The sequence below is a fragment of the Podarcis gaigeae genome (assembly GCF_964106915.1).
Source record: "Podarcis gaigeae genome assembly, chromosome: 5".
In the NCBI taxonomy this organism is placed as follows: Eukaryota; Metazoa; Chordata; class Lepidosauria; order Squamata; family Lacertidae; genus Podarcis; species Podarcis gaigeae.
Window position 1 is genome coordinate 24,452,285 of NC_139681.1, and position 23,679 is coordinate 24,475,963.

Sequence of the window (23,679 nt, forward strand, 5' to 3'; positions counted from 1 at the left end):
ATATAATGCTTGGTTATTTGCCAGCAACAACTATACTGGAATACATTCCCTGAGAATCAATAACCAGAAAAATAAAGCTATCCTTTAGCGACAGATTTAAGTATCTTCTTTTTTAATGCAAGTGGGCTAGAATCAATGAACATAATTAAAAATTATTCTAACTAAAGCTCTCTTTTTTAAAAACTGAACATTAAATGGGGAGAAACGTCTTTATGATCACTTTAGGAGCTAAAGCTACCAAGATTTTGCAAGAACCGTTTATAGCATGGTGCCAATTAATACTATGAATTACTTATTTCTTTAAATTTTTATCCTGATTTCTGTCTCTCATGGGGCTCTCATAGTAAGCAGTCCAGTTAAACATACAGTAATAACGTATTGGCCTGAATATAAGCCTCACTTTTTAACCCAAATTCCGACCGTGAAAAGGGTGGTTTAAATTCGCGACCTTACAAAAATTGGCTTTTACAATATCACCGCTGAAACAGACATACGGTAAAACGGAACGGGTGTGAGTGCCTGTGGAATTTTAAGGGAGTGGCTTATATTCACGTATAGTGGTACCTCGAGTTAAGAACTTAATTCGTTCCAGAGGTCCGTTCTTAACCTGAAATGGTTCTTAACCTGAGACATGCTTTCGCTAATGGGGCCTCCTGCTGCCGCTGCGCCGCTAGTGCGCAATTTCCGTTCTTATCCTGGGGTAAAGTTCTTAACCTGGAACAAGCACTTCCTGGTTAGCGGAGTTTGTAACCTGAAGCATCTGTAACCCGAAGCGTCTGTAACCCAAGGTACCACTGTATTGTCTCCCCCCCCCCCCCCAATTTTAAAGGTGCGGCTTATATTCGGGTACGGCTTATATTCGGGCCAATACGGTATTAGTTGTGAATCCCATAACAAACATCAGTAGCATGCTCATTGCCCCTAAATAGAAAATTGTGCCACGTCTACAGACTACATCTTACCCAGTTTTTCAGTTGGTAGAGCATGGGATTCTTAATCTCAGGGTTGTGAGTTCAAGTCCCACTTTAGGCAAAAGATTCTTGCATTCCAAGGTTGGACTAGATAACCCTTGTGGTCCCTTCCAACTTTACAATTCTATAATTCCATGATTTCCTGGAATTAAGCTCCAAGGAATTCAGTACTTCCAAATAGACAGAGTTAGGATTATGCTGTCTGTTCCCAGTAAGCATACTTAGAATTTCTCTATTTATAAAACTGATAAAATCTTAAGGTACAAATTAGAAGTGATTAATTAAAATACCTTATTCTTTTGACTTGACAGATACTTAACATGAAGCTATAGGCCAGAGTCCCTCACACAGCATAATCTGGCAGAGACCAAGTAAAACCAAGGAGTTATGATTTACACCAACAGAGAATCTTTCCGCATGGGAACAGTCTCAAGTTAAACAGTGACAACTCCAGTTGAGAATCATCATTCCTGCTGAACTTGAAAGTGAGACAGAATGGCAGCTTTTTAGTTTCCTTTAACGTGCATTTTATTATCCAAAGTTGCACAGTCTCGGCTTGTATTACTTCCAACTCTTCAATTTGACACCCAGCAACTGAGTCAAAGTGCTCATCACTAATTTTTGAACCTAGGTTCCTGATTATGCTACGAAGCAGCATGAACAAGTTACTGAGTTATAAAACCAAAGTCTCTCTTTTATTGACATGAGATTCAGTGATCAGATGAGGAAATTGGTATATGTGTTGGTCCCTGGTAATGCAAAGGATCTACTCAGTGAGCACACTTAAAACTGGCTCCCCACTAAACAGTTACAAAAGGCAGCAAACTATCCCCTCCAGAGCACGTTCCCTGTAGGAAATCTCATTCACAAAACCATTTAGCCATGGTTAAGGGAAAAATCAGGGGATGCAGGTGGCGCTGTGGTCTAAACCACAGAGCCTAGGGCTTGCCGATCAGAAGGTCGGCGGTTCAAATCCCCGCGACGGGGTGAGCTCCCGTTGCTCGATCCCTGCTCCTGCCAACCTAGCAGTTCGAAAGCATGTCAAAGTGCAAGTAGATAAATAGGTACTGCTAACCCAGAGTCGTCCGCGACTGGACCTAATGGTCAGGGGTACCTTTACCTTTAAGGGAAAAATCAGCACTGACATCAGCAAAAAGCTAAACAGGATTTTTCTTATACCAGGGTCTGAAACTGCAGTTTAAAGTAGCCCAAATCTGGGTTAAGAGAATCCCTGCATATCTAGAAATATGTAGCCCCCTTTACAATTCCCAGATTTCCTTCAGAAACAAGCAGGGATACACCTAGCCTTTCATTATCTCCCTTAGCACAACATTCCTGTTGACCCAATTCTCCTTTCCTGTCTAACCCTTTCTTTTTGCAAATGGCCAAACTCCCAAATATTCAGTTCAGAATATGCAAGCTAAGTGATTTTATGCAGGACACACAGCTTGCGTGATTTGAATGCAAAACATGAAAAAATATCTGTTACTGAATTTTTTATTTAGATTTTTGTCACAAGCTGTCTATCATTATTGGGAGTGTGGCCATGCTACAGCTAGCATCCTTAGAAATTGCAGAGTGAAAAGGAAGTCCTTTCTAGTCCTTATTCTGAACAAGACAGCCAGACAGTGAGATTCATTCCTCTTCCTAACATTTTTTCTGCATGAACAGGATATATCAGGCTCCTCCCTAGTTTTTTATACAGATCGTTCTAGTTAACCAGTACACAATATGTACAGCAGGACACAATATGTATGTTGCGGAGGAAGAGGAGGGGGGGTGCACATATCAGGAAGATAAATGAGAAAACATTCCGTGTGGCAGACTGTTAACAGCCTGTCATTCAAACACCATGGTAACCTGTTTATTAAAAAGCATCTGGTTCAAATTCATTTCTCTTTTAATTAAACTTGGGCAGGAATTATATACTGCTGTCTCACTATATAAACATTGCCATAGAAGGCAAATGTTATAACCGAGTAACAAAGTAAAATATCTACCCAAATGCTCTAGAGCAGAACCAGTCTTAATGGTTATGTTCATGAACTGGCGCGTGCCAATAGAAAATGACCATATTTTTATCAGCTCCTTGCTTTCATGTTATTATTATTATTTAATGCAACTAAAACATCCTTCCCCACTGCCATTCAAATGTTTTAGACTACAGCTCCCCACAGCCCAAGCCATCAAATAATAGATCTCTATGGGACCCCATAGCCCAATAACTATTTGGGCAAAGCATCCTAGAACGGTTCTCTGGTAATGACCCTAAAGGGAGAAGCAAAAGTACTATAACATAGTGCCTGCAGCTTCTAACCCCCTGAATAGTTCCAGAAGAACATCAGGGTCAATGGCTTCAAAGGCCACTAAGAAATTAAGGAGAACCAACCGGGTTGCACTCCCCTGTCGCTTTCTCAATAAAGGCCATCAATCAGGGTGGTCAAGGCTGTTTTAATGCTAAAATGGGGCCTGAAACTGAAACTGGTCTGGATAACCTGCTTCATCCAGAGAAGTAGTTTTCTAAAACCTCTGGGACTAGGAAAGGCCTCTTCAAGAGGGGCTGCACCACTATTTTAAGGCAGTGGCCATAACTCCCACATAGTGAGATGCTGACCATTTTTTTGGACCCATCTAGAATCCATATGAAGGGACGCGGGTGGCGCTGTGGGTAAAACCTCAGCGCCTTGGACTTGCCGATCGCATGGTGGCGGTTCGAATCCCCGCGGCGGGGTGAGCTCCCGTCGTTCGGTCCCAGCTCCTGCCCACCTAGCAGTTCGAAAGCACCCTTAAGTGCAAGTAGATAAATAGGTACTGCTTTATAGCGGGAAGGTAAACGGCGTTTCCGTGTGCTGCTCTGGTGCCGGTTCGCCAGAGCAGCTTCGTCACGCTGGCCACGTGACCCGGAAGTGTCTGCGGACAGCGCTGGCTCCCGGCCTCTAGAGTGAGATGAGCGCACAACCCTAGAGTCTGTCAAGACTGGCCCATACGGGCAGGGGTACCTTTACCTTTACCTAGAATCCATATGAGTCAGGGATTGGGCAGAGGAGGAATGGTGGGGACCCCCTCCCCCCGCATCCTGACCCTTCCAGGGAGGAGGAAGAGGAAGACAGTAGGGTGGAACCTCGAGTTGCGGACGTAATCTGTCCCAGAGGCACGTCCGCAACTCGAAGCGTTCGCATCCAGAAGTGCCACGTCCATGCACACGCGCAACATAATTTAGCGCTTCTGCGAATGCCCGAGCGGCGGAACGCGGAAGTACCCGTTCCAGTACTTCCGGGTTGCCGCAGGACGTAACGCGAAAAGACGCAACATGAAGCAGACGCAACACGAGGTATGACTGTATAGATTTACAACAGGGGTTTGAGGGTGGTCGCAGCTCAGAAGCAAATGAGGGGGGAAGTTGGGAAATCATGGAAGAGCCAGAACAACACCCGGCTGACACATTGTCATTAGAAGGCATTCCAGACCCTCCATCTCCCAGAACCCGGTGAGCCTTAAAAGTAGGAGAGCAAAGAGCTCAAAGACAGAGGGCACTTAGTGGCACCCATAGAGGAGATGATGAGAATGACGAAGAGGAGGAGACGGGGGGTAGAGATTCACTTGGGACAACACCATTATCCAAGAGGTTGGGTTCTATAAAGATTGAAATAAAAAAGGACTGTAAGAAACTTTTCCTTGTCTTTTTAATTCCTGGACAACCAGCTGGGAGCCGCTGACAGCACCCTGACTATATCACTCCTTCCCAACATACCTTGTTGACCGCACCAATCTAGCCAACAATGTCCGTTTTTCATCATTGCTGAATTTCATGACACCTGGAGTCTCAAACTTCTGCCGGATCCAATCACACTGCTCCACATCATTAATAAACATAAATTCCAGCCCAATGTGTTGACAATATGTGTTCTGGATGGTAAAATGATATATTAAAAGCATAAAAATGTTTAAAAGGTGGCATAGACAGAGTATAAACTATGCTTAAAAGGTACGTTTCTTTCCACCCAAGGAACTAGCTCCTCCTAAGGGCTAGTACAGATGCAAGAATGCACAAGCCCATGACCTACTTTAGATACCTAAACCAGTCAGCATTTGGAAACTATTATGTTTTTACAAGCCTTCCTGGTAGAAATCAATTGAACGCTTCTAGACATCCCCCCAAAATAACAGAATTTACATAAGGAACAAACATATATGCACTACACAAAGGAACCATAATGGACCATATACTTTGGCTACGAGGCTCCAGGTTTAGTCCTAGCTACCTTTTACTAATATCCCTCAAAACAGAAATGGCGCAAGACACTCTTACTTGGAAAACCGGATTAAGAATCTATTAACAAAACTGGGCCAAACGGATCCACCTCTTCTGCATTCCACAATTCAATAAGGAGCAGCAACTCAATTGTGGCCAATGCCATGTCTTAGGAGTCCTCCCCCCCCCCCAGGTGAAGGCCTACATTAGCAACTGGTCCAAGAAATGATCAGACCAGAGCCACTCACCTGGTTACTAATACCTCCTCAAACTTAGGCAAGTCTTCAAGTCTATACTTAAATGATACCACCTGCTGCGTGACATCCTCAGATTCTGTTGGCATGTCATTGATTTTTATTTCTAGTTGGAAGCACTTCTTACACTGTAACAGGGCACTCCACATACAACTTTTCCCTTGCAATGTTCATCTGAAGCATTTGGAAGATTAAATAATGTTAATCTTTTTTTCCCCAGCATGCTGTATTTTATACAACTCCAAGGAATGAAGATTTATAACTGGACAACTGAACTCTCTTTAGGAGGAATCAATGATACAGGATGTCATTGTACTTACCTCCAACCGTTTGATGATCTCTCGTAAGGAAAGCATGGTCTCATTTCCTCCAATGAAGGTGGTTGTGGGCAACTGGAACACTTTGTCCAAGTCAGATTCATATAAGCCATAAAACCCTGTGATATACACATTATTAGTGAGAAGGCAAGAACAAAAGTTCAAAACTCAAACATTGACTCTACAGAGCCACACATACCTCATTAATTTGGTATCTTAAAGATGCAAGTTAACAGGAGATGAACCAATGAAGTCAAATAGCCTTGGCATGAACACACATGCACCTTGTTGTTTCTTTGCCTACTTTTTTCCTGTGTTTCATCCTTATTTTCATGCCCATTTTTATTAACCTATCAGCATTTAGGAGCCAGGCATTTGTTTTGCAACATCTCTTAAAATTCATGCCAAGTTCTTGCAAATAATCATTTTTCAAACTATGTCAGCCACTTGTGCTTTTATAATGAGTATGAAAATGCCATTTTCACATCTTCCTCATATATGCAAGAATTTAACATAAATTAATACATAAAGTTAAAGGACTCTCTCATTCAAGATGGGTTGCTTGCTCCGCTGCAAACAGGAGCAACTATTCAGTTTTGCAGTGCTCACCTGACTGCCTGTTGCACTTAAAACATGAGACATGCTCCTCACCATGGATATTAATTTACTGCCAAGGAGTTAAAATTCTGACCTAGTTTATCTATAGTCGTGATTAAATCTGAGGGGATGAATGAATCCAAGTCGGCATCCAAGATTCCTAAGGGATCCAACTGAGCCACATGGTGTCCACGGATCTGCATAGGTTGAAGTGGGTAAGACAGGTGGTAGGAAAGGGAAAGAAGAAAACATTGTAGTAATAAGGTGACTCAAAAGAGAGAGCTCACCAATTTTTGTGCCCTCCCACAGCTCAGCCATAGAATCATTTTCTAGCCAGTTCCAGGCTGCGGCAATATGGTCACGCACATATTGAACAAGCGTAAAACGGTTGTTGCCTGTATGCTAAGTGAATATACATTCAATGCATACGATTTTTCTAGAAGAACAAAGTAGCCAAAGAAAGTTATCATCCCTTCATCACCCTGCTTAAAAAAACATAGGTAATAATAACATGCCTTAAAGAATGCTCAAACTGTGGACAGCCTGTCTACAATGGCATTAGAAGTTCAGCATTGTTTGAGATCCTACAGAGCGAGATGAGCGCGCAACTGGACCTATCGGTCAGGGGTACCTTTACCTTTACCTTTCTCCCCCCAAAATTTTATCAAGTTGCCACCCTTGCCACATGCTGTTTCATACAGAAGTCAACCATATTCTTGTCCAAATCCCACAACCAGGGCCTGAAGGCAACAGTTCCTCCCTGTTGTTCCACCCCTGTAAATGGTATTCAGAGGCATACAGAGAGGATTGTCTGTAGCCATCATGGCTGTTATAATTGTTGGACTTATTCTCTATCCATGTCTTGCATGCTCTTTTAAAGCCATTCAAGCTAGTGCCTGTCACTGCATCTTCTTGCAGCAAGTCTGCCTGCTTAACTGCTGCTTAATTGCTGAATATATGGCTTAATTATGGTAGTTTCTAAGCAGTATATACAAAAAGTATAAAATTAATTAAAATTAATCATAAAACAGAAAAACCTTTGCCAAAGAACTATGCACATAAATATATGTGCTTCATAGGGATCATCATCTGAACAATTATTTGCAATTTTTATTTATTTTACTGGTATTGTATTCATTTCTAAAAATGCAAGTTCTTCAGTAGGGAAAATGTAACAGTAAGTAAAAAAAATTAATCCCACCTTACTGGTCAAATGCAATACTCCCTCTGCCACACACTTTTACACAGCTTGATAAAAAATAATCATGATATCCCAATCCAAATCTAGCTGTTATTTTAAAGAAGTGTGGCCAGCGCTGGCAGATGGAGATTGGGTGCTCATCCAACTGAAAAGCAGTGTAGCATGAATAGATGGCACCCACACTTAGATGCACATGAGATTTATGCCTGTGGTTCCTGATCCAGCAGATGATGCATATACCTAACCAGCCTACCATACAAGGCAGTCTCCCTGCATGTGCATTTCTCTTAGCTGGTTCAGTATATAAGTGGCTTGAATGTCAATTTCCCCCTTTTTTAGTGAAAATTTATTTTGAAAAATGAGTGCTTGATTCAAAAGATGTAAAGGGTTCCAGGTGATCTCTCTGTTATTGCATACAAGTAATGAGAAGCTGAAGAATACACACACACATACACACACACACACATACACACACACACACACACACACACACACACACGAGTCTCACCAAGGCACCTCAACAAACCTAAGCAAGCTTGCTAGCAGCCCTGAAGGACTTTATCACATGATCACAGGATTCGGTGCACATACTCCTTTGAATGGCAATGTTCCCTCAAATATTTTATTGGGGAGGCTGAAGGGACCTTGACCCCTAGGAGTTGGCTCCCATGGCACATGGCATTAAGTGGACCTTTGATCCGATTCAGCAGGGCTTTTCTTACTTAAGGACAATTGTTGCAAACATTTATTTTTAAAAATTCAGAGTTGCACTAAGAGTAGCACTAAGGGGATAAATCCACCAGTGCAAGCATTTCTGCTTGTCCAACAGAACTATGTCCCCTCTACTCTCCCCCCCCCCCACCGCCATACACTGTTCTGGGAATTCTCTGAATTCTCGAGAACAGGTTTGGGGGATGGGGTGGGAGAGTCCTGCTGCACTAGTAGGGATCGTTGCACAACAATTTCGGCAAATACAGTCCTTAATTCTCAGTACTAGGCAGAAACAGACAGCATAAAGTAAGCATGCAGTAAAGATCTCCCACAAATATTTTCCACAGACCTTTTATTTTTTTAAATCGGCTTTTGTCTTGACTAATTGCAAAGTCCAAGGGGGAAAAATAAAGACAGAAGAAACAATAATTCTGCATATAGTACAACATTTCAATGATCTTCTGCTAATTCATCTTTTTAATAAATGGCGATTCTCCTATGACAGAAGGCAAGTCATTTGTTTTGGCTGTATTTTGTAACAAAAAGGCCTTCTGCATATCAAAAACCTCCAATTAATACACCCAGTGACAGTACGTGTGTATAAAGCAAAGTTAGAGGGAGTTATTGCACCACGCTAATTTATCACTCAGAGAGCAATATGCAACAGCCGCGAAAACAGTTCAATTTTTAAAAAAATTAGTCAGGGGGTCCCGTGCAAATCACTTGTCTGACAATATTCTGGTTGCTTTTTAGATTAGCATGACAAGGAATCTATAAGAATAGAAATTTAAGGGGATTCACAAACCAAAAATGTTTCATTTGGGGGAGGATGTGGATGATGCAAAATATTGTACACACGAACAGCTCTGAGTCCAGAATAAAGTGTTGTGTGGAAATGCCCTTAAACACCTATGCAGAAGCGACTCCTTAGCTGCGTATTATTTACAAAATGTTGTTATAAGCAAACACCCTCAGCTGCTGCAGGCGAATTTCTGTACACTGACCTGATACGCTCTGATCAATGACTGCACAGCCAGATGATCCTCGACTAGTTTCTCGGCTTTCGCAGGTGACTTTGTCAGTCCATGGCTTTGGACAAGTGATGTTTTGCTTCCTGAAAGGTCCGGTAAAGGAGTTTGAAAGGCTTGTCCAGGAAGGGCTCCAGCAGTAGCATTTCGGAAAAATAAATCCCATGACTAGACAGGGTGGGAGAAAAAGAGAGAGGAAGAAGCGGGGGAAACAGGAAATAGAAAGCTATTATAGCCCTAAGAAGTTTGAAAAGAAAACAATACAGGTGATAAATTCAATCCCTTCATTTCCTTGTCCCTAATTCTTTTTGCTATCCCTCTCTATTATCTAGCTCTTAAACCAATATTTCACTACCATCCCCACTCAAAGTACAGTGGTACCTCAGGTTAAGTACTTAATTCGTTCCGGAGGTCCGTTCTTAACCTGAAACTGTTCTTAACCTTAAGCACCACTTTAGCTAATGGGGCCGCCTGCTGCCGCCGTGCCACTGGAGCACAATTTCTGTTCTCATCCTGAAGCAAAGTTCTTAACCTGAAACACTATTTCTGGGTTAGCGGAGTCTGTAACCTGAAGCGTCTGTAACCTGAAGTGTATGTAACCTGAGGTACCACTGTACTACGGGGCTCCTCTTTGTAGCTGCCTGGAGCCCTGCAAGAGCATTCTTCTTAGGGATTAGTGATACACTGCAACATTTTGTTGTAGGTCTCAGTGATAAGACAAAAATAGTTCAAAGGTAAATCTTAGATAGCAAGATGGCTTACAAGATCCTTTTTTCAGACTTGGAGCGAACAACTACTGATTTAAACAAGTCAGTATACTAACAAAATTTGGGAAGAGGGACTGTGCTGTCAGAAAGCTCCCGAAATCATGGACCATAAGGAACACAATCTACTCCCCTGTATTGTCCTATATTTTGTAGATGCCCCCAACATCTGGGCAACGTGCTTTAAAGTGCTGCTGCCTGAGTGCTGAAGAAAGACCTGCTCCCGGCTGCCAGGCCCATTTCTACCTGACCTAGAGGGAAGGGCCCAGACTCACCTTGAACAGCTAAAAGAGGATCCTGGGAGGCCGTAGGGACATTGCTGGAAGAACTCCTAGGGTTGGGGCAACTGGCTAAAATGTTTTAAAAGGTTCTAATTTTGGCTCCTCTGTTTCATTTTTGTCAGGTTGGTGTTGGTTAAATGTTTAGTTGGGGTTGGTGGTTACTTTAATCTGGGTATAACTGTAAACTATTTGCTATTACTGTTATTGGTTTTTATTGATTTATTGGTTGGTTTGTTGCTTGTATAGGATATCTTGTTTTTTAATGTTTGATGTTTTGTTGTTTTCATATGTTGTAACCTGCCCAGAGTGGCTGAGGAAACCCAGCCAGATGGGCAGGATATATTATTATTATTATTATTATTATTATTATTATTATTATTATTAAAGCGAGCAATAAGAAACAGCATATGAAGGTCACATCATACATTAATTTTAAGTGAGAAAGCTGGCCAGGAAGGGTGGGAAGTGGGCCCTTCCCTCTAGGTTATTTTTTTCACTGTACCAATTTTAGGCTGGCACAGCAAAGCCCCTTTTCCAGGTGCTGGCCCAGTTTAAAATCCAGTAGATCCATGTCTGGCTCATCTCTGGCTTTTTCCAAACCACTAACACCCCATATTTAGGCCCTCTATGGGCCGTAGAACACTGTTGGGCGTAGTGCTTCCTCCACTGTACTTCCTGCGGCTGCAGCAGCGGTCTCTAGCAGTGGAACACCACCACCGATACAGGTCAGCAGACAAGGACATCTGCTGAATCATCAACCCCTCCAACAGTGCAGATTGGGATTAGAACTGAAGCCTGGAGTCAGAATACAACTCTTTATAAAATCTGGTGTTAAGAATGGCTCCCCTGAAAAGCTGATTTCGTGTATTTCAGTTATGTTTTCTTACTGCCCAGTGGTGATGACTAAAACACTGCAATGTTAGCTGTTTGGCTTTTAACCATTATTACCATTGAGTGTTAGGTATAATAACTTGATTTTTTTTTTTACAAAAAAAACCCCAGCACTCATCTCTAAGCAAACAATATCAAGGAAGTCATTACGCTCTCATGGTAGACTGGTTGCATACAGGAAAACATGGCAACTGTTGTGTATTCAATAGACAACCAAGCAGTTTTTTTCAATTAATCTTGTGATAGCAATAGCTGAGCCTTGTCAAGTCTCTTCTTTATGATCTATGGCCCTGACACCATTCTATGAGCAGAAATAATGACACCTTTCTCGGGGCTTGTATCATTTCATTCCTAGAGTCATTTCAGATGCTACTTTGCACTAGTGGAGCAAAGGATTAGTAGGGACAAGAGACGAAAGAGCAAAGAGCACTGTAAGAAAAGCTAACCCAAAAGATCAGTTGGGGAAAAGGTAGTTCTAGAAAATGCTTTCTAGGTTACAGCCCAATCCGAAATCTGTTTACTCAGATGTTACTCCCACGGGCACCTATTTCCTGGTAAAGTGCTTAGGACTGCAGTCCTCTTAGTAGGTGTGAGAGATTTTATTTACCTGTTGCCCAATGCCATTACAAAACACAGGAACAGTAGAAGTACCTACAATACTAAATTGGTAGCAGATCTAAACTCCTGCTAGGGAAGCAGGGAGAAAACCTAGCACTAACATATAACACTAAAAATTACCAAAAACAAACTGAGATTAACATCAAAATACTATGTGGATGGTCTTTGCAGTTCAGGGTATAGAATTTTAGAAAACTGCAGTGAATTTTTCAATCTACTGCTGCAAAAGTGGCAACCTTGTTCGTAATTGTTTTATTGTTGTCTGCCAACAGATCAAAACACACACACACACACACACATATATATATACACACACACACACACACACACACACACACACTCTTATATGGCCAACGTAAGCTTTAATTAAAAAAAAATATACAATCAAAGCTTACATTGGCCACTCTGGAGGACTTACAGAGAGTAGAATACAAATAATCTAAATAAAGTGAGGTCTAGCTCAAACATGAGGGACATAATTGGACAAAATTGTGCAGGGTTCCACACACTTGTCATTTTGTTTAAACTGGAGTGTTACACTTACGTGTGCAACTAGGACTCTATGGGCTGGGTATGCGAACACTGCATTTATTAGGTGTAGGTGCACCATTCAAATGAGCATATTGTGGAGCAGGATTGTTTTTTAACTGTCAGGCATCAGGCTTGAACATGCCTTTCTCTGAACTGAACAGGACTGACTTCCATGTATGTTTTCACAGGCTGGAGCTATAGCTTTGGACTGTAGTAGGAAATGCAGTTACATGCTAGTATGCAAATGCTAGTAGAAAAAAAAATACAGTCAAAAATCATGTTTGACAAGTCATTTGCTAACTGATTCAGCTGTATTTGTGTGATGCTTTGACCTATTGTTTTTAAACGAGCCTTAGCACTGCCAGGCTCTTCATTACATGGGTTTACTCTTACAGTGGTACCTCGGGTTACATATGCTTCAGGTTACATACGCTTCAGGTTACAGACTCTGCTAACCCAGAAATAGTACCTCGGGTTAAGAACTTTGCTTCAGGATGAGAACAGAAATCGTGCTCCAGCAGCAGCAGGAGGCCCCATTAGCTAAAGTGATGCTTCAGGTTAAGAACAGTTTCAGGTTAAGTACGGACCTCCCGAACAAATTAAGTGCTTAACCCAAGGTACCACTGTACTTGGCTTCAATATACAAAGTTCCTCTAACCAGGTTTATTGATACTTTTAATAAATCCAGTAACCTGGGCAAGGTGACAGAAAGTTACTCAACCTTAAAGCTCCAAGTGATTACAAGCCTTGCTTCTGACAACTTTTAATGAAGTGTTTTCAGTTCTATACCATGCTTTTTATATCCATTTATCTCCACTGACGTTCATCCCTTAGCTTTATTAGCCCAAGCCATTTATTTTTGTCCTGTTAATCACCAGTTACAAAACACCTAGGACGATATCCAAAAGCAAGCCACAGCTTTAAAACACATGTATTCACGCAAGCATAGAAACACACACATGCAGAGACAGAGAGAGAGAGAGAGAAAATCAAACACCACAAATTATCACAATAGTTAGCAGTAATTTTTTAAAAAACCAACCCACTATCTTCTGCAATAGTGACACAGGAGGGACTATTGCTCAGTCTGGCTTGCAGGAGTGACACAAACATCTGTATCAGTATATTTACTTAAAATATTTCTGAGCTGCCCTTCCTCAAAAGATTCCAAGGAGATGTTCAAAACCGTGAATAAAACTACTCACATATTTTTAGCACACTATTTTTATTAAAGTAACAACAAGCAGGATAAGAAGCAGACAAAAATAAAACACAATTAAGACTAGGATAAAGCGGTTCTAACCAAAAGGTCATCTAAAATGCTGGCAGGAATACAAAGGTAAGCTGACACCAGTGCTTTTTTTCAAGGGGTACTCAAGAGTATACAGTACCAGCACCTCTTTTTTTTTTTGTTAAAAAGTATGGCACTTACTGTAACAACTTCATGGTGAGTACTGGCACCCATTTTTCTAGGGGAAAAAAGCACTGCCTGGCACCAAAAAGACTGTAACGTCAGTGCAGAAATGTTTATTTGGAGCACCATCACAAAAAGTCCTCTACTTTATAAATACATAATGAACCTCTGTTGCAGAGAGTACTCAAAGAAAGGCCCCTGCAGAAAATCTTAAGACACAGGACCCAGATGCCCAAGGAAGCACCCCTTCTCAAAGCTGGCTTCAAGGGAAAGCACCAGGAGCTTAAAGAAGTCTCAGGAGCAAATGAGGAGCAAACACTATTCTTTCATGAAAGGTGCAGCATGAAAAATCCTGGCTATACCAGTGAAAATTCTGGCAGCCATGTTCTGCAGAAACCTGGCAATCCATTTACAGTTGACTCAGATCCCTATCTAAATGAAGATTATGCTATGCCAGGGGTCAGTAAGGCTTACCGGGCATGGGCCGGATCACTCCCACGGAGATCCTCCGCCTCCCACGGAGATCCGGCGCAGCGCAACACCCAGAAATCGTGTCTGCGCATGTCCGCGGTGCCGGAAATTGCTTCTGTGCATGCCCACATGCTGAAAATCACTTCTGCACAGGCGTGATTTTCGTCATCTGGGCATGCGCAGAAGCGATTTCCGGCACTGCGGACACACACAGACACGATTTCTGGCGTCTGGGCATGCACAGAATTGATTTCCAGAGCCGCAGAAGAGAGTCCCCGTGCCGTGGTTTAGCATGGGGGGGGGGACTCGCCCAGCAGGTGGCTCGGTTCAGGGCTGGTTAAATGGCCTCCATGGGCTGTAGGTTGGGGACCCCTGTGCTATGCTATGGCCTCCCATAACCCCCCATGGCGGAGAGGGAAATGGCGGCAGAAATGAACCCATTCCATGATGGCTTCCTGCCTGCCTGCCAGGGCACTGAACTGAAAAGACAGTTCTGAGGGTGCTCAAGTGGCCTATCTGGCCTGCAGGATGAACTCCCGCCTATCACCAGTTGTTGTTGTTGTTGTTAAATAATATTAATAAAGATATTATGAATATCCACAACAGAATATTGTTCACAACAGGAAAATACAAAATGAGAATACAAAAACAAGACCCTCCTCCCACCAACACATTTTAAAAGCCAGAGCTGAACGCTTGGCTGAAGAGAAACATTTTCATCTGGCACCTAAAGAGATATAATGAAGGCACCAGGTGAGCCTCCCTGGGGAGAGAATTCCACAAATGCCCCACTTGTGGCCCACAAAAATGGGCCTCAGATGATGACTGCAGGGTCTGGGGCGGTATATATGGGGAGATCCTTGAGATATTGCAGTTGTGAGCCTACCATGCACTTTTCCCCTCCATTTGCTCTTGTAAGAATAATAATATTGTTTTGTGAGCACTACTTTTGAGTACTTTCAAAAGCTGTCTATGTGACCACTTGGAATGAATGGTTGCAAGAACCCAATTTATTTCAGGCAAATTCACATATCTTCACCAATATAAAATAAATGCTTCAATTCTAAATATAAAAGAGAGCATGGTGGGCTTTACTTCTGAGTAGACAAGGAATGCACAGAGGGCTAAAACAGGAAAGGGAATTTTGCTCAGGAAATCTAGGCTCAAGCCACAATGTGTATCAAACTTCAGATTTCTAGCTGTGGAAATGTCCTAGTAAATTATATATATATATATATATATATACATATATAGCATTACCTTATGCACACTTTTTGGATTGTCAAGCCAAGCATAATACATTTCCTCAACATAATTTGAATTACTTCCACTCAAGAATGGTTCTGTGGCTCCCGGTGAAACATAACTCCGACTTGGCAGAAATTCTTTTTTGTTTACATTTTTCTTCATCAACGAACAAATGCCACGATGTTTCAGGGTAGCAGCAATCAGCCGCAAATGACTCATTTTTGTGTATTTCGTAGATGATTTTCTGTTGAGAGAAAACGGTAAAAAGGAATTAGAAAAGCAGCCAACACTTAATGGGTATCTTGCAATTAAAGGCTTTCCTTTTTAATAGAGCGTCTACTTAGAAACAGAATCTTGTCCTGGATGACAGAAATCCAATTCCTAAGAAATACTTAACGGTGAAAGCCATTGATTTTAACAAGAATTATTAGGACACAGCTTCCTGCAGGGCCGGAAGCTACACTTGAAATCTAATTCAGCAACATTAGTGTTTCAAGAAGACAGCGTTGTCATTGCTTCTGCTTAATCCCTAGTTGATCCCCAATAATTATTACAATAACACACTCTTACATCACTATCTATCCATGTACAGTGATGCTATCACTGTGATTATTTGGGCTGATAGTTTATTGTTCCTCACCAACAGATTTTTCTATATGCATCCCACAATGATCACATTTACACATGTTACATATTCTATCAAGGTAATTTTCAGCTAAATGAGAAATAGATCCTGTGAAATAAAAGAATCTGATGTGCAGTTTATAGAATTATCTGTTTTCATGGGCAGCAGACAGGAAGTCAGTATTTAAAACATCCTGACAATAGCAATGGGCAAGTGATGCTAGTTAGCTTCCTGGCAGGTGAGCTGCTGTTGCTTAGAGAGAAGGAGGGGGCAAGGAAATGGGGAGACTGGGGCAATACAGATGTTCCAGTGGAGTCAATATGGTACCCTTTGCACTGAACCACCCTCTCTACAACACCACCCCTCTCCCAGCTGATAAGCAACCGTGACCCACCTTTCAGGAAGCAAGCAACCAAAACAGCTCCAATCCAGCAAGCAAGCCACTTCTGACTAATGACCAGAACGTCACAGTAATTCTTCATTTTTATAACCTTGTACAGGATTTATTTATTTTTTGCCAAATGCCATACAGCAGAACATCAATCTGATCACACATACTTTCACTAAGGATATGCATTGGAGTTGACTCACGCACCACACCGTGCCCCCAAAAAGGATGTTTCAGGCTGGAAAACTAAGCTAATCAACAAAAGGCATTGATATACTGTCTCATTTAGATGCTCTTTTTTCAATCCGTCCTTTAAAAATGACACTTTGCCATTTTTGAGAATACATATGGAAAAAGAAAATAGAACAACAGCCATAACGACTACATCAACCATAATGAAAAACAGTAATGAAAACCTGTTGAGATATTAGGATCACTCCATGGTTGAAAGATTTAGTCTCATACAAGTGGCTAGTTAATTCATAAATATGAAAACTCTGTTCTTACCTGCTCATCTTAATAGTCCTTCCTTCCCATTTGCTCTGCCCTTTATCTTCAAACCTCCTTAGTTATCACATATTCTTCTTTTCTGTTTTTCAGTACACTGATTGTAACATGCATTTTCTTTAGCTACCTTGGTCTTACTTCCCTGTCTAACCCACAAATTTATTCCTGTCCTTACAACCTGTGGGTAGTTTTAATCTTTACATATATAATTTCAAACATTTTACAAACTTTAAAATATCCAGTGACGTCCCTTCTTCTCCTTCTATGATTCATATGACATATCATACTTTTACTCTAACCATTCAAATCAGTTTTCCACTTTTACATCAATCAAACACTGTATACTCTGTTGAATTTATCTTAATGCTGCCAGCATTTTCAGCTGTGTAAAATTATTTTCCATATATTCTGCTGCATCGTGAGTGTTGGAGAAGGCCTCTCCCTCCTCAGGCTAATTCCATCTGGCCTAGGGGGCGGGGCCCAGGCTCACTTCCGTGATAGCTTTAAGGACACTGGTGCTGCTGCAGCAAATGTTAAAGATTTTTTTATATATTTTAAGGTGTTTTAAAGGTGTTTTTATTGTTTACTTTGTTGTACCACCGTGAATGGTGGTTTTTATCTATGTATTTTTGTTTTGTTCCGTCTTGTTTTGTTTTGGGGTTGGATATTGAGTGGGGTGGGGATTGGTTTTGTTTGGGCATAATTGTTTTTGGTTGTTTTGTTTTTCTATTTTGTAAATGGAGGTTAGTATGAGGCTTGGGATTGCTACCGTGGAGGGGCGAGGGAGGTATGGCGGTGGGGGCAGATGTTATAGGCGAAGGGGATCGAGATACGGATATGCTCGTACCCCTTCCAATCTGCGCCCCATCCCGAGAGACGAGGGTAGGGTGAGCAAGGATTACTCACCTCCTTCACTGGTGTTGTGCAATGCCAGGTCTATAGGCAACAAAACCGCCACCCTGCAAGATTTCTTTACCTCGCAGGGGGTCGACCTGGCTTGTGTGACGGAGACCTGGGTGCGCGAAGGAGTAACTGTTACCTTAGGAGAGATGGCGCCCCTGGGTTTCTCCATCCTCCACCAGTCGCGGACTGTGGGCCGGGGGGGAGGGGTGGCATTATTAATCCGGGAAGATTGTTCTTTCAGGGCTCTACCATCGCCATCGATCCCTGGCATTGAATGTGTTGGCCTAGTGTGGGGCTCCGAGGAGAGCTTGGCTGTCTGGCTGGTGTACCGGCCACCTAGCGCACCAGCAGCCACCCTGTCAGGCCTGCTGGAGGCGGTGGCCGGCTGGGCCTTGAAGTTCCCTAACCTATTGGTATTGGGAGACTTCAACTTCCATGCTGATGCCACTCCCTCCTCACAGGCTCTGGACCTGGTGTCTTCCATGGCGACACTAGAGCTCTCCCAGTTTGTTTCGGGCCCCACACAAGAAGCAGGCCACACGCTGGATTTGATCTTTGGCGCCGGTATAGATGTGATCATGTCTCCTTCGATGAAGGTGCCATGGTCTGATCACTACGCTCTGAAAGCCAGGACTGACTTTCCACCCCCACCCTGCTTAGGTGGCGAGCCGATTTGGGCTCGCCCGCAGAGGCTGATGGACCCTGATAGATTCTGTCAAGCCTTGCTGGACCTTGCTTCCCCTGGCGACTCATTGACTGAGCTTGTTGAGGGCTGGAATACCCAGCTCATGGCAGCCATCGATGAGATCGCACCTAAGCGCCCTCTGCGACCCCGCAGAAACCGGGCTCCCTGGTTTACCGAGGAGCTTCGGAAAATGAAGCGGGACCTCAGACGGCTAGACCGAGTATGGCGGGGTGCCCGTGACGGAGCCTCAAGAACATCTTATAGGGTTTTTATGAAAACCTATGAGATGGCAGTGAAGGCCGCTAAGAAGTCTTACTTCTCGGCCTCCATTGTATCCGCTAGCTCTCGCCCGCAATTATTTAGTATAATTCGGTCTTTAACGCCCCTTGAAGGACAGCCAAATTTAAATTACAATCTGACACACAGCTGTTTGGCATTTGCGAGCTTTTTTGCGGAGAAGGTCCTGTTGCTCCGCCATGACCTCCCTGCCAATTTGGATACAATAAAGGAACTGGAGGCCCCTCGATTGTCCTCGGGTCCAGTATTGGACCACTTTGACCGGATATCTCCAGCCGATGTGGACAGACTCCTCCGGGCTGGAAAGCCCACCACCTGTCCTCTTGACCCGTGCCCGTCATAGCTGATTAGAGCGTGTCCAGACGAGGTGCGGGCCCCCCTGGGGGATATCATCAATTTGTCCCTTGGCACCGGGATATTCCCAGGGGAACTGAAGGAGGCAGTGGTGCGTCCGCTCTTAAAGAAAACATCATTAGATCCCTTAGATCTATCCAATTACCGCCCAGTCTCGAATCTTCCATTCCTGGGTAAGGTGATTGAGAGAGCGGTTGCTGAACAGCTTGGTAGGTTTCTGGATGAAACATCTGCTCTGGATCCATTCCAGTCCGGCCTTCGCGCTGGTCATGGGACCGAGACGGCTCTGGTCGCCCTAACAGATGATCTCCGCAGGCAGCTGGATCGAGGCGGGTCGGGGCTGCTGATTCTTCTAGATCTGTCAGCAGCCTTTGACATGGTCGATCACGAACTCCTGGACCACCGCCTTGCTGACGTGGGAATCCAGGGCACAGTCCTTCAATGGCTGCGCTCGTTTCTCTCTGGTCGGGGACAGAGGGTGGCCCTTGGGGGGGAATTGTCATCGCGCCACTCCTTGGTGTGTGGAGTGCCTCAGGGTGTGATTCTCTCCCCGATGCTTTTTAACATCTTTATGCACCCCCTCGCCCAGCTTGTCCGGAGTTTTGGGCTGGGTTGCCATCAGTATGCTGATGACACCCAACTCTATCTGTTGATGGATGGCCATCCTGACTCGGCCCCAGACACACTGACCAGATGTCTGGAAGCTGTGGCTGGATGGTTACGTGGGAGCCGGTTGAAGCTAAATCCTTCGAAGACAGAGGTCCTCTGGCTGGGGCGGGACGATATGGGATTGAGGGGGCAACTCCCATCTCTTGCGGGGGTGCAATTAGTGCCAACACCGTCCGTTAAGAGTTTGGGTGTAATCTTCGATACCTCCCTCTCTATGGAGGCGCAGATTACAGCTATAACAAAGGCGGCATTTTTTCATCTCTGCCAAGCTAAGCATTTGGCCCCTTATCTCTCTCGCCCTGACCTAGCCACTGTGATCCATGCGACGGTCACCTCCAGACTGGATTATTGTAACTCGCTCTACGCGAGACTCCTTATGGGGTCTTCGCTGCGAGATCACATTCATCTGGTACTATACCAGCTGCACTGGCTCCCGGTGGAGTACAGGATCAGGTTTAAGGTGCTGGTTTTAACCTTTAAAGCCCTATACGGCCTAGGACCCTCGTACCTACAGGACCGCCTCTCCTGGTATGCCCCACAGAGAAACCTACGGTCTGCAAATAATAACATCCTCAAGGTCCCAGGCCTCAGAGAGGTTAGGCTGGCCTCAACTAGAGCCAGGGCCTTCTCGGCTGCGGCTCCAATCTGGTGGAACGCTCTGTCACAAGAGACTAGGGCCCTGCGGGACCTGACATCTTTCCGCAGGGCCTGCAAGACAGAGTTGTTCCACCAGGCCTTTGGTCAGGGCGCAGCCTGACTCCCTCCTCTGGCAACCTGCACAAAATTTTGCTTCATCGGTTGCCATCAATTTGATTTTAATTATTTTTTATAATGAAATATTTTTAGAATGTGTGATTATTTGACTGTTTGATTATTTGATTGTTGTTAGCCGCCCTGAGCCCGGCTTCGGCTAGGGAGGGCGGGATATAAATAAAATTTATTATTATTATTATTATTATTATTATTATTCAATAAATATTTTCACTCTTCTCTAAATATATGTTCTTCCTGCTCTCTTATTCTGTGTGTTAAACCTGCAGGTTTTGCATATTGCAACATCTTAAGTGGCCAGTCCTCTCTACAAGGGACCTCGCTCACTTTCCATTTTGGGGCTAATAGACAACAGGCCGCTGCTGCTGCATAAACAAATAAATTTTTCTGGCACCTGGGAATTTCTATCTGGGTTATTCCCAACAAAAGGACTTTTTTGGGAAGGTAAATTTAAACAATTTTTTCAAATCGTTATAGATCATTTCCCAATATTCTTACCCCTTTGTACATGTCCATCACATATGAAAAAGTTTCCAAAACGTATCTGACAACTGTATATCCAAGTTTTCAGGAGGGATGGGGCTGGAGAAGAAGGGAGGAAACTACCTTTCACTCATTAGTATCCAAACCATAGAATTTTAAAAAAAATATTTATGTGTACATAGATAGCCAAAAGCTATTTCACTTGATGAATTAATTTCTGGGGTGATTTAAATACACAATATGAAACAGGACAAGAACAACAAAAACTTTAATTAACTTTATGGATAAATGTAATTTTTGAAAAATAGTTAAAATCTTATTTACAGTGTAACTGTAAAATTAAAAGTTTCCCCCCAAAAGGGAAAACAATACCATCTTTCTGTGGTTATCAGTCAACTTAAAAAAAAAAAAAAAAATCTTGAGACTACAAAGTAATGTCAGTGACTTGTTATAAGAATTCTAGGATCTGAAATATAAAATAAACGTTCATAAATGTACAAGGCAAACACATACATAAGTATATAAGCCACGTGTCTGAAATAGCACAGGAGAGCAATCCTGAACTCATTTTGACTCTCCCAAACCATTTTGACTCTCCCAAATTGACCTCAAATATTTCTCTGCAAGGAGAAAAGAAATGGGAAAGCCTCTCCATTGTATCTTGCTTAACTGTCTTAAGGGCATATTTGTGTATGAAAAGGGTGAGCCTATCATCTGGTTTCAGGAATTAAAGTATTTACCATCACAAAAAAATGGCCAGGCTGCCCAGGTAATGCAATCTTTAACAGATATCCTGGCAAACAGGATTTCTGCTGTAGACCGCCTTCTGTGATGTATTTCTGCTGTAGACCACCCCCTTTTGTGATGTATGTATGATGTTTTGAGGGTGGTCTTGAGTTACAGGGTGGGCAATTTCAAAAGTCTATATAAGGGCTTGCTCACCATTGTTCCTGGGTTCCTCCTCCCTCCAGCACGTGGTAAGTGAGGACCCTCTTGCAACAGTTTAATAAAGATCAGGCTTACTAGCTGCTTTGCTTCTCAATATTATCTGGTTGGCCTCTGTTATTTTCTCCTACCAATAGGGAACCCACTTAAGGACTCTATATGAGGTCTTGGATACCCCATAAGGGAAAAGGAGGTTTTTTCCTATAACAGTCCCATTTAAACAATAATCCATCTCATGGATGGATTATCCACATGGTCAGACAGATTTGCTTACTCTCACAAAGTTTAGTATCATAACATTTTTCATTCAACATTATTAATCAATATCTATGAAGGTAAGGTAAAGGTAAAGGGACCCCTGACCATTAGGTCCAGTCGTGGCCGACTCTGGGGCTGCGGCGCTCATCTCGCTTTATTGGCCGAGGGAGCCGGCGTACAGCTTCCGGGTCATGTGGTCAGCATGACTAAGCCGCTTCTGGCGAACCAGAGCAGCACACGGAAACACCGTTTACCTTCCCACCTGAGCGGTAATTATTTATCTACTTGCTCTTTGACGTGCTTTCGAACTACTAGGTTGGCAGGAGCAGGGAACAAGCAATGGGAGCTCACGCCGTCGTGGGAATTCAAGCCACCGACCTTCTGATTGGCAAGTCCTAGGCTCTGTGGTTTAACCCATAGTGCCACCCGCGTTCCATCTATGCAGGTAAAGGTAAAGGCCAGTCTTGACAGACTCTAGGGTTGTGCGCTCATCTCACTCTAGAGGCCGGGAGCCAGCGCTGTCCGCAGACACTTCCGGGTCACGTGGCAAGCGTGACGAAGCTGCTCCGGCGAACCGGCGCCAGAGCAGCACATGGAAACGCCGTTTACCTTCCCGCTATAAAGCGGTACCTATTTATCTACTTGCACTTAAGGGTGCTTTCGAACTGCTAGGTGGGCTGGAGCTGGGACCAAACGACGAGAGCTCACCCCGCCACGGGGATTCGAACCGCCAACCATGCGATCGGCAGGTCCTAGGCGCTGAGGTTTTACCCACAGCGTCACCCGCGTCCCTATGAAGGTACACCTCTTCAATTAATGGAGATACGAAACAGAAATCACTAAGTAGGTCAGAATGTAAAATGAGTGTCAAATCTGTTTAATCCTCAAATTTTCCTCAGTAAATCTAGCCTATTTTTTCCTGGTTTTTATTCTACTGCAGAAACTTGGGCTGCAATTATAGATCCACTTTCTTAGGAGTAAGCCCACTGAACTCTGAACAGATATATACAGTGGTACCTTGGGTTACAGACGCTTCAGGTTACAGACTCTGCTAACCCAGAAATAGTACCTCGGGTTAAGAACTTTGCTTCAGGATGAGAACAGAAATCATGTGGCAGCAGCGTGGCAGCAACAGGAGGCCCCATTAGCTAAAGTGGTACCTCAGGTTAAGAACAGTTTCGGGTTAAGAACAGACCTCCAGAACGAAGTTCTTAACCCAAAGTATCACTGTAAATGATCACACTG

The 23,679-nt window shown here is 43.3% G+C and overlaps 1 protein-coding gene across 3 annotated transcripts in view; it reads right to left on the minus strand.

The window, feature by feature from the left end:
• The window catches only part of OGDHL (oxoglutarate dehydrogenase L), a 69,852-nt gene that overhangs the window by 41,238 nt on the left and 4,935 nt on the right, over window positions 1-23,679 (minus strand). For 2 of the 3 annotated variants that reach the window (XM_083740305.1, XM_083740306.1), the window contains exons 2-6: window positions 15,562-15,793; window positions 9,308-9,499; window positions 6,486-6,588; window positions 5,798-5,913; window positions 4,723-4,877 (exon numbers count right to left, since the gene is read on the minus strand). In XM_083740305.1, the coding sequence (XP_083596431.1) occupies window positions 4,723-4,877; window positions 5,798-5,913; window positions 6,486-6,588; window positions 9,308-9,499; window positions 15,562-15,768 (773 nt within the window). In that variant the 5' untranslated portion in view covers window positions 15,769-15,793. Of the gene's footprint in view, window positions 1-4,722; window positions 4,878-5,797; window positions 5,914-6,485; window positions 6,589-9,307; window positions 9,500-15,561; window positions 15,794-17,069; window positions 17,095-23,679 lie in introns of those variants that run through there. The other variant, XM_083740304.1, reaches the window with a different exon arrangement.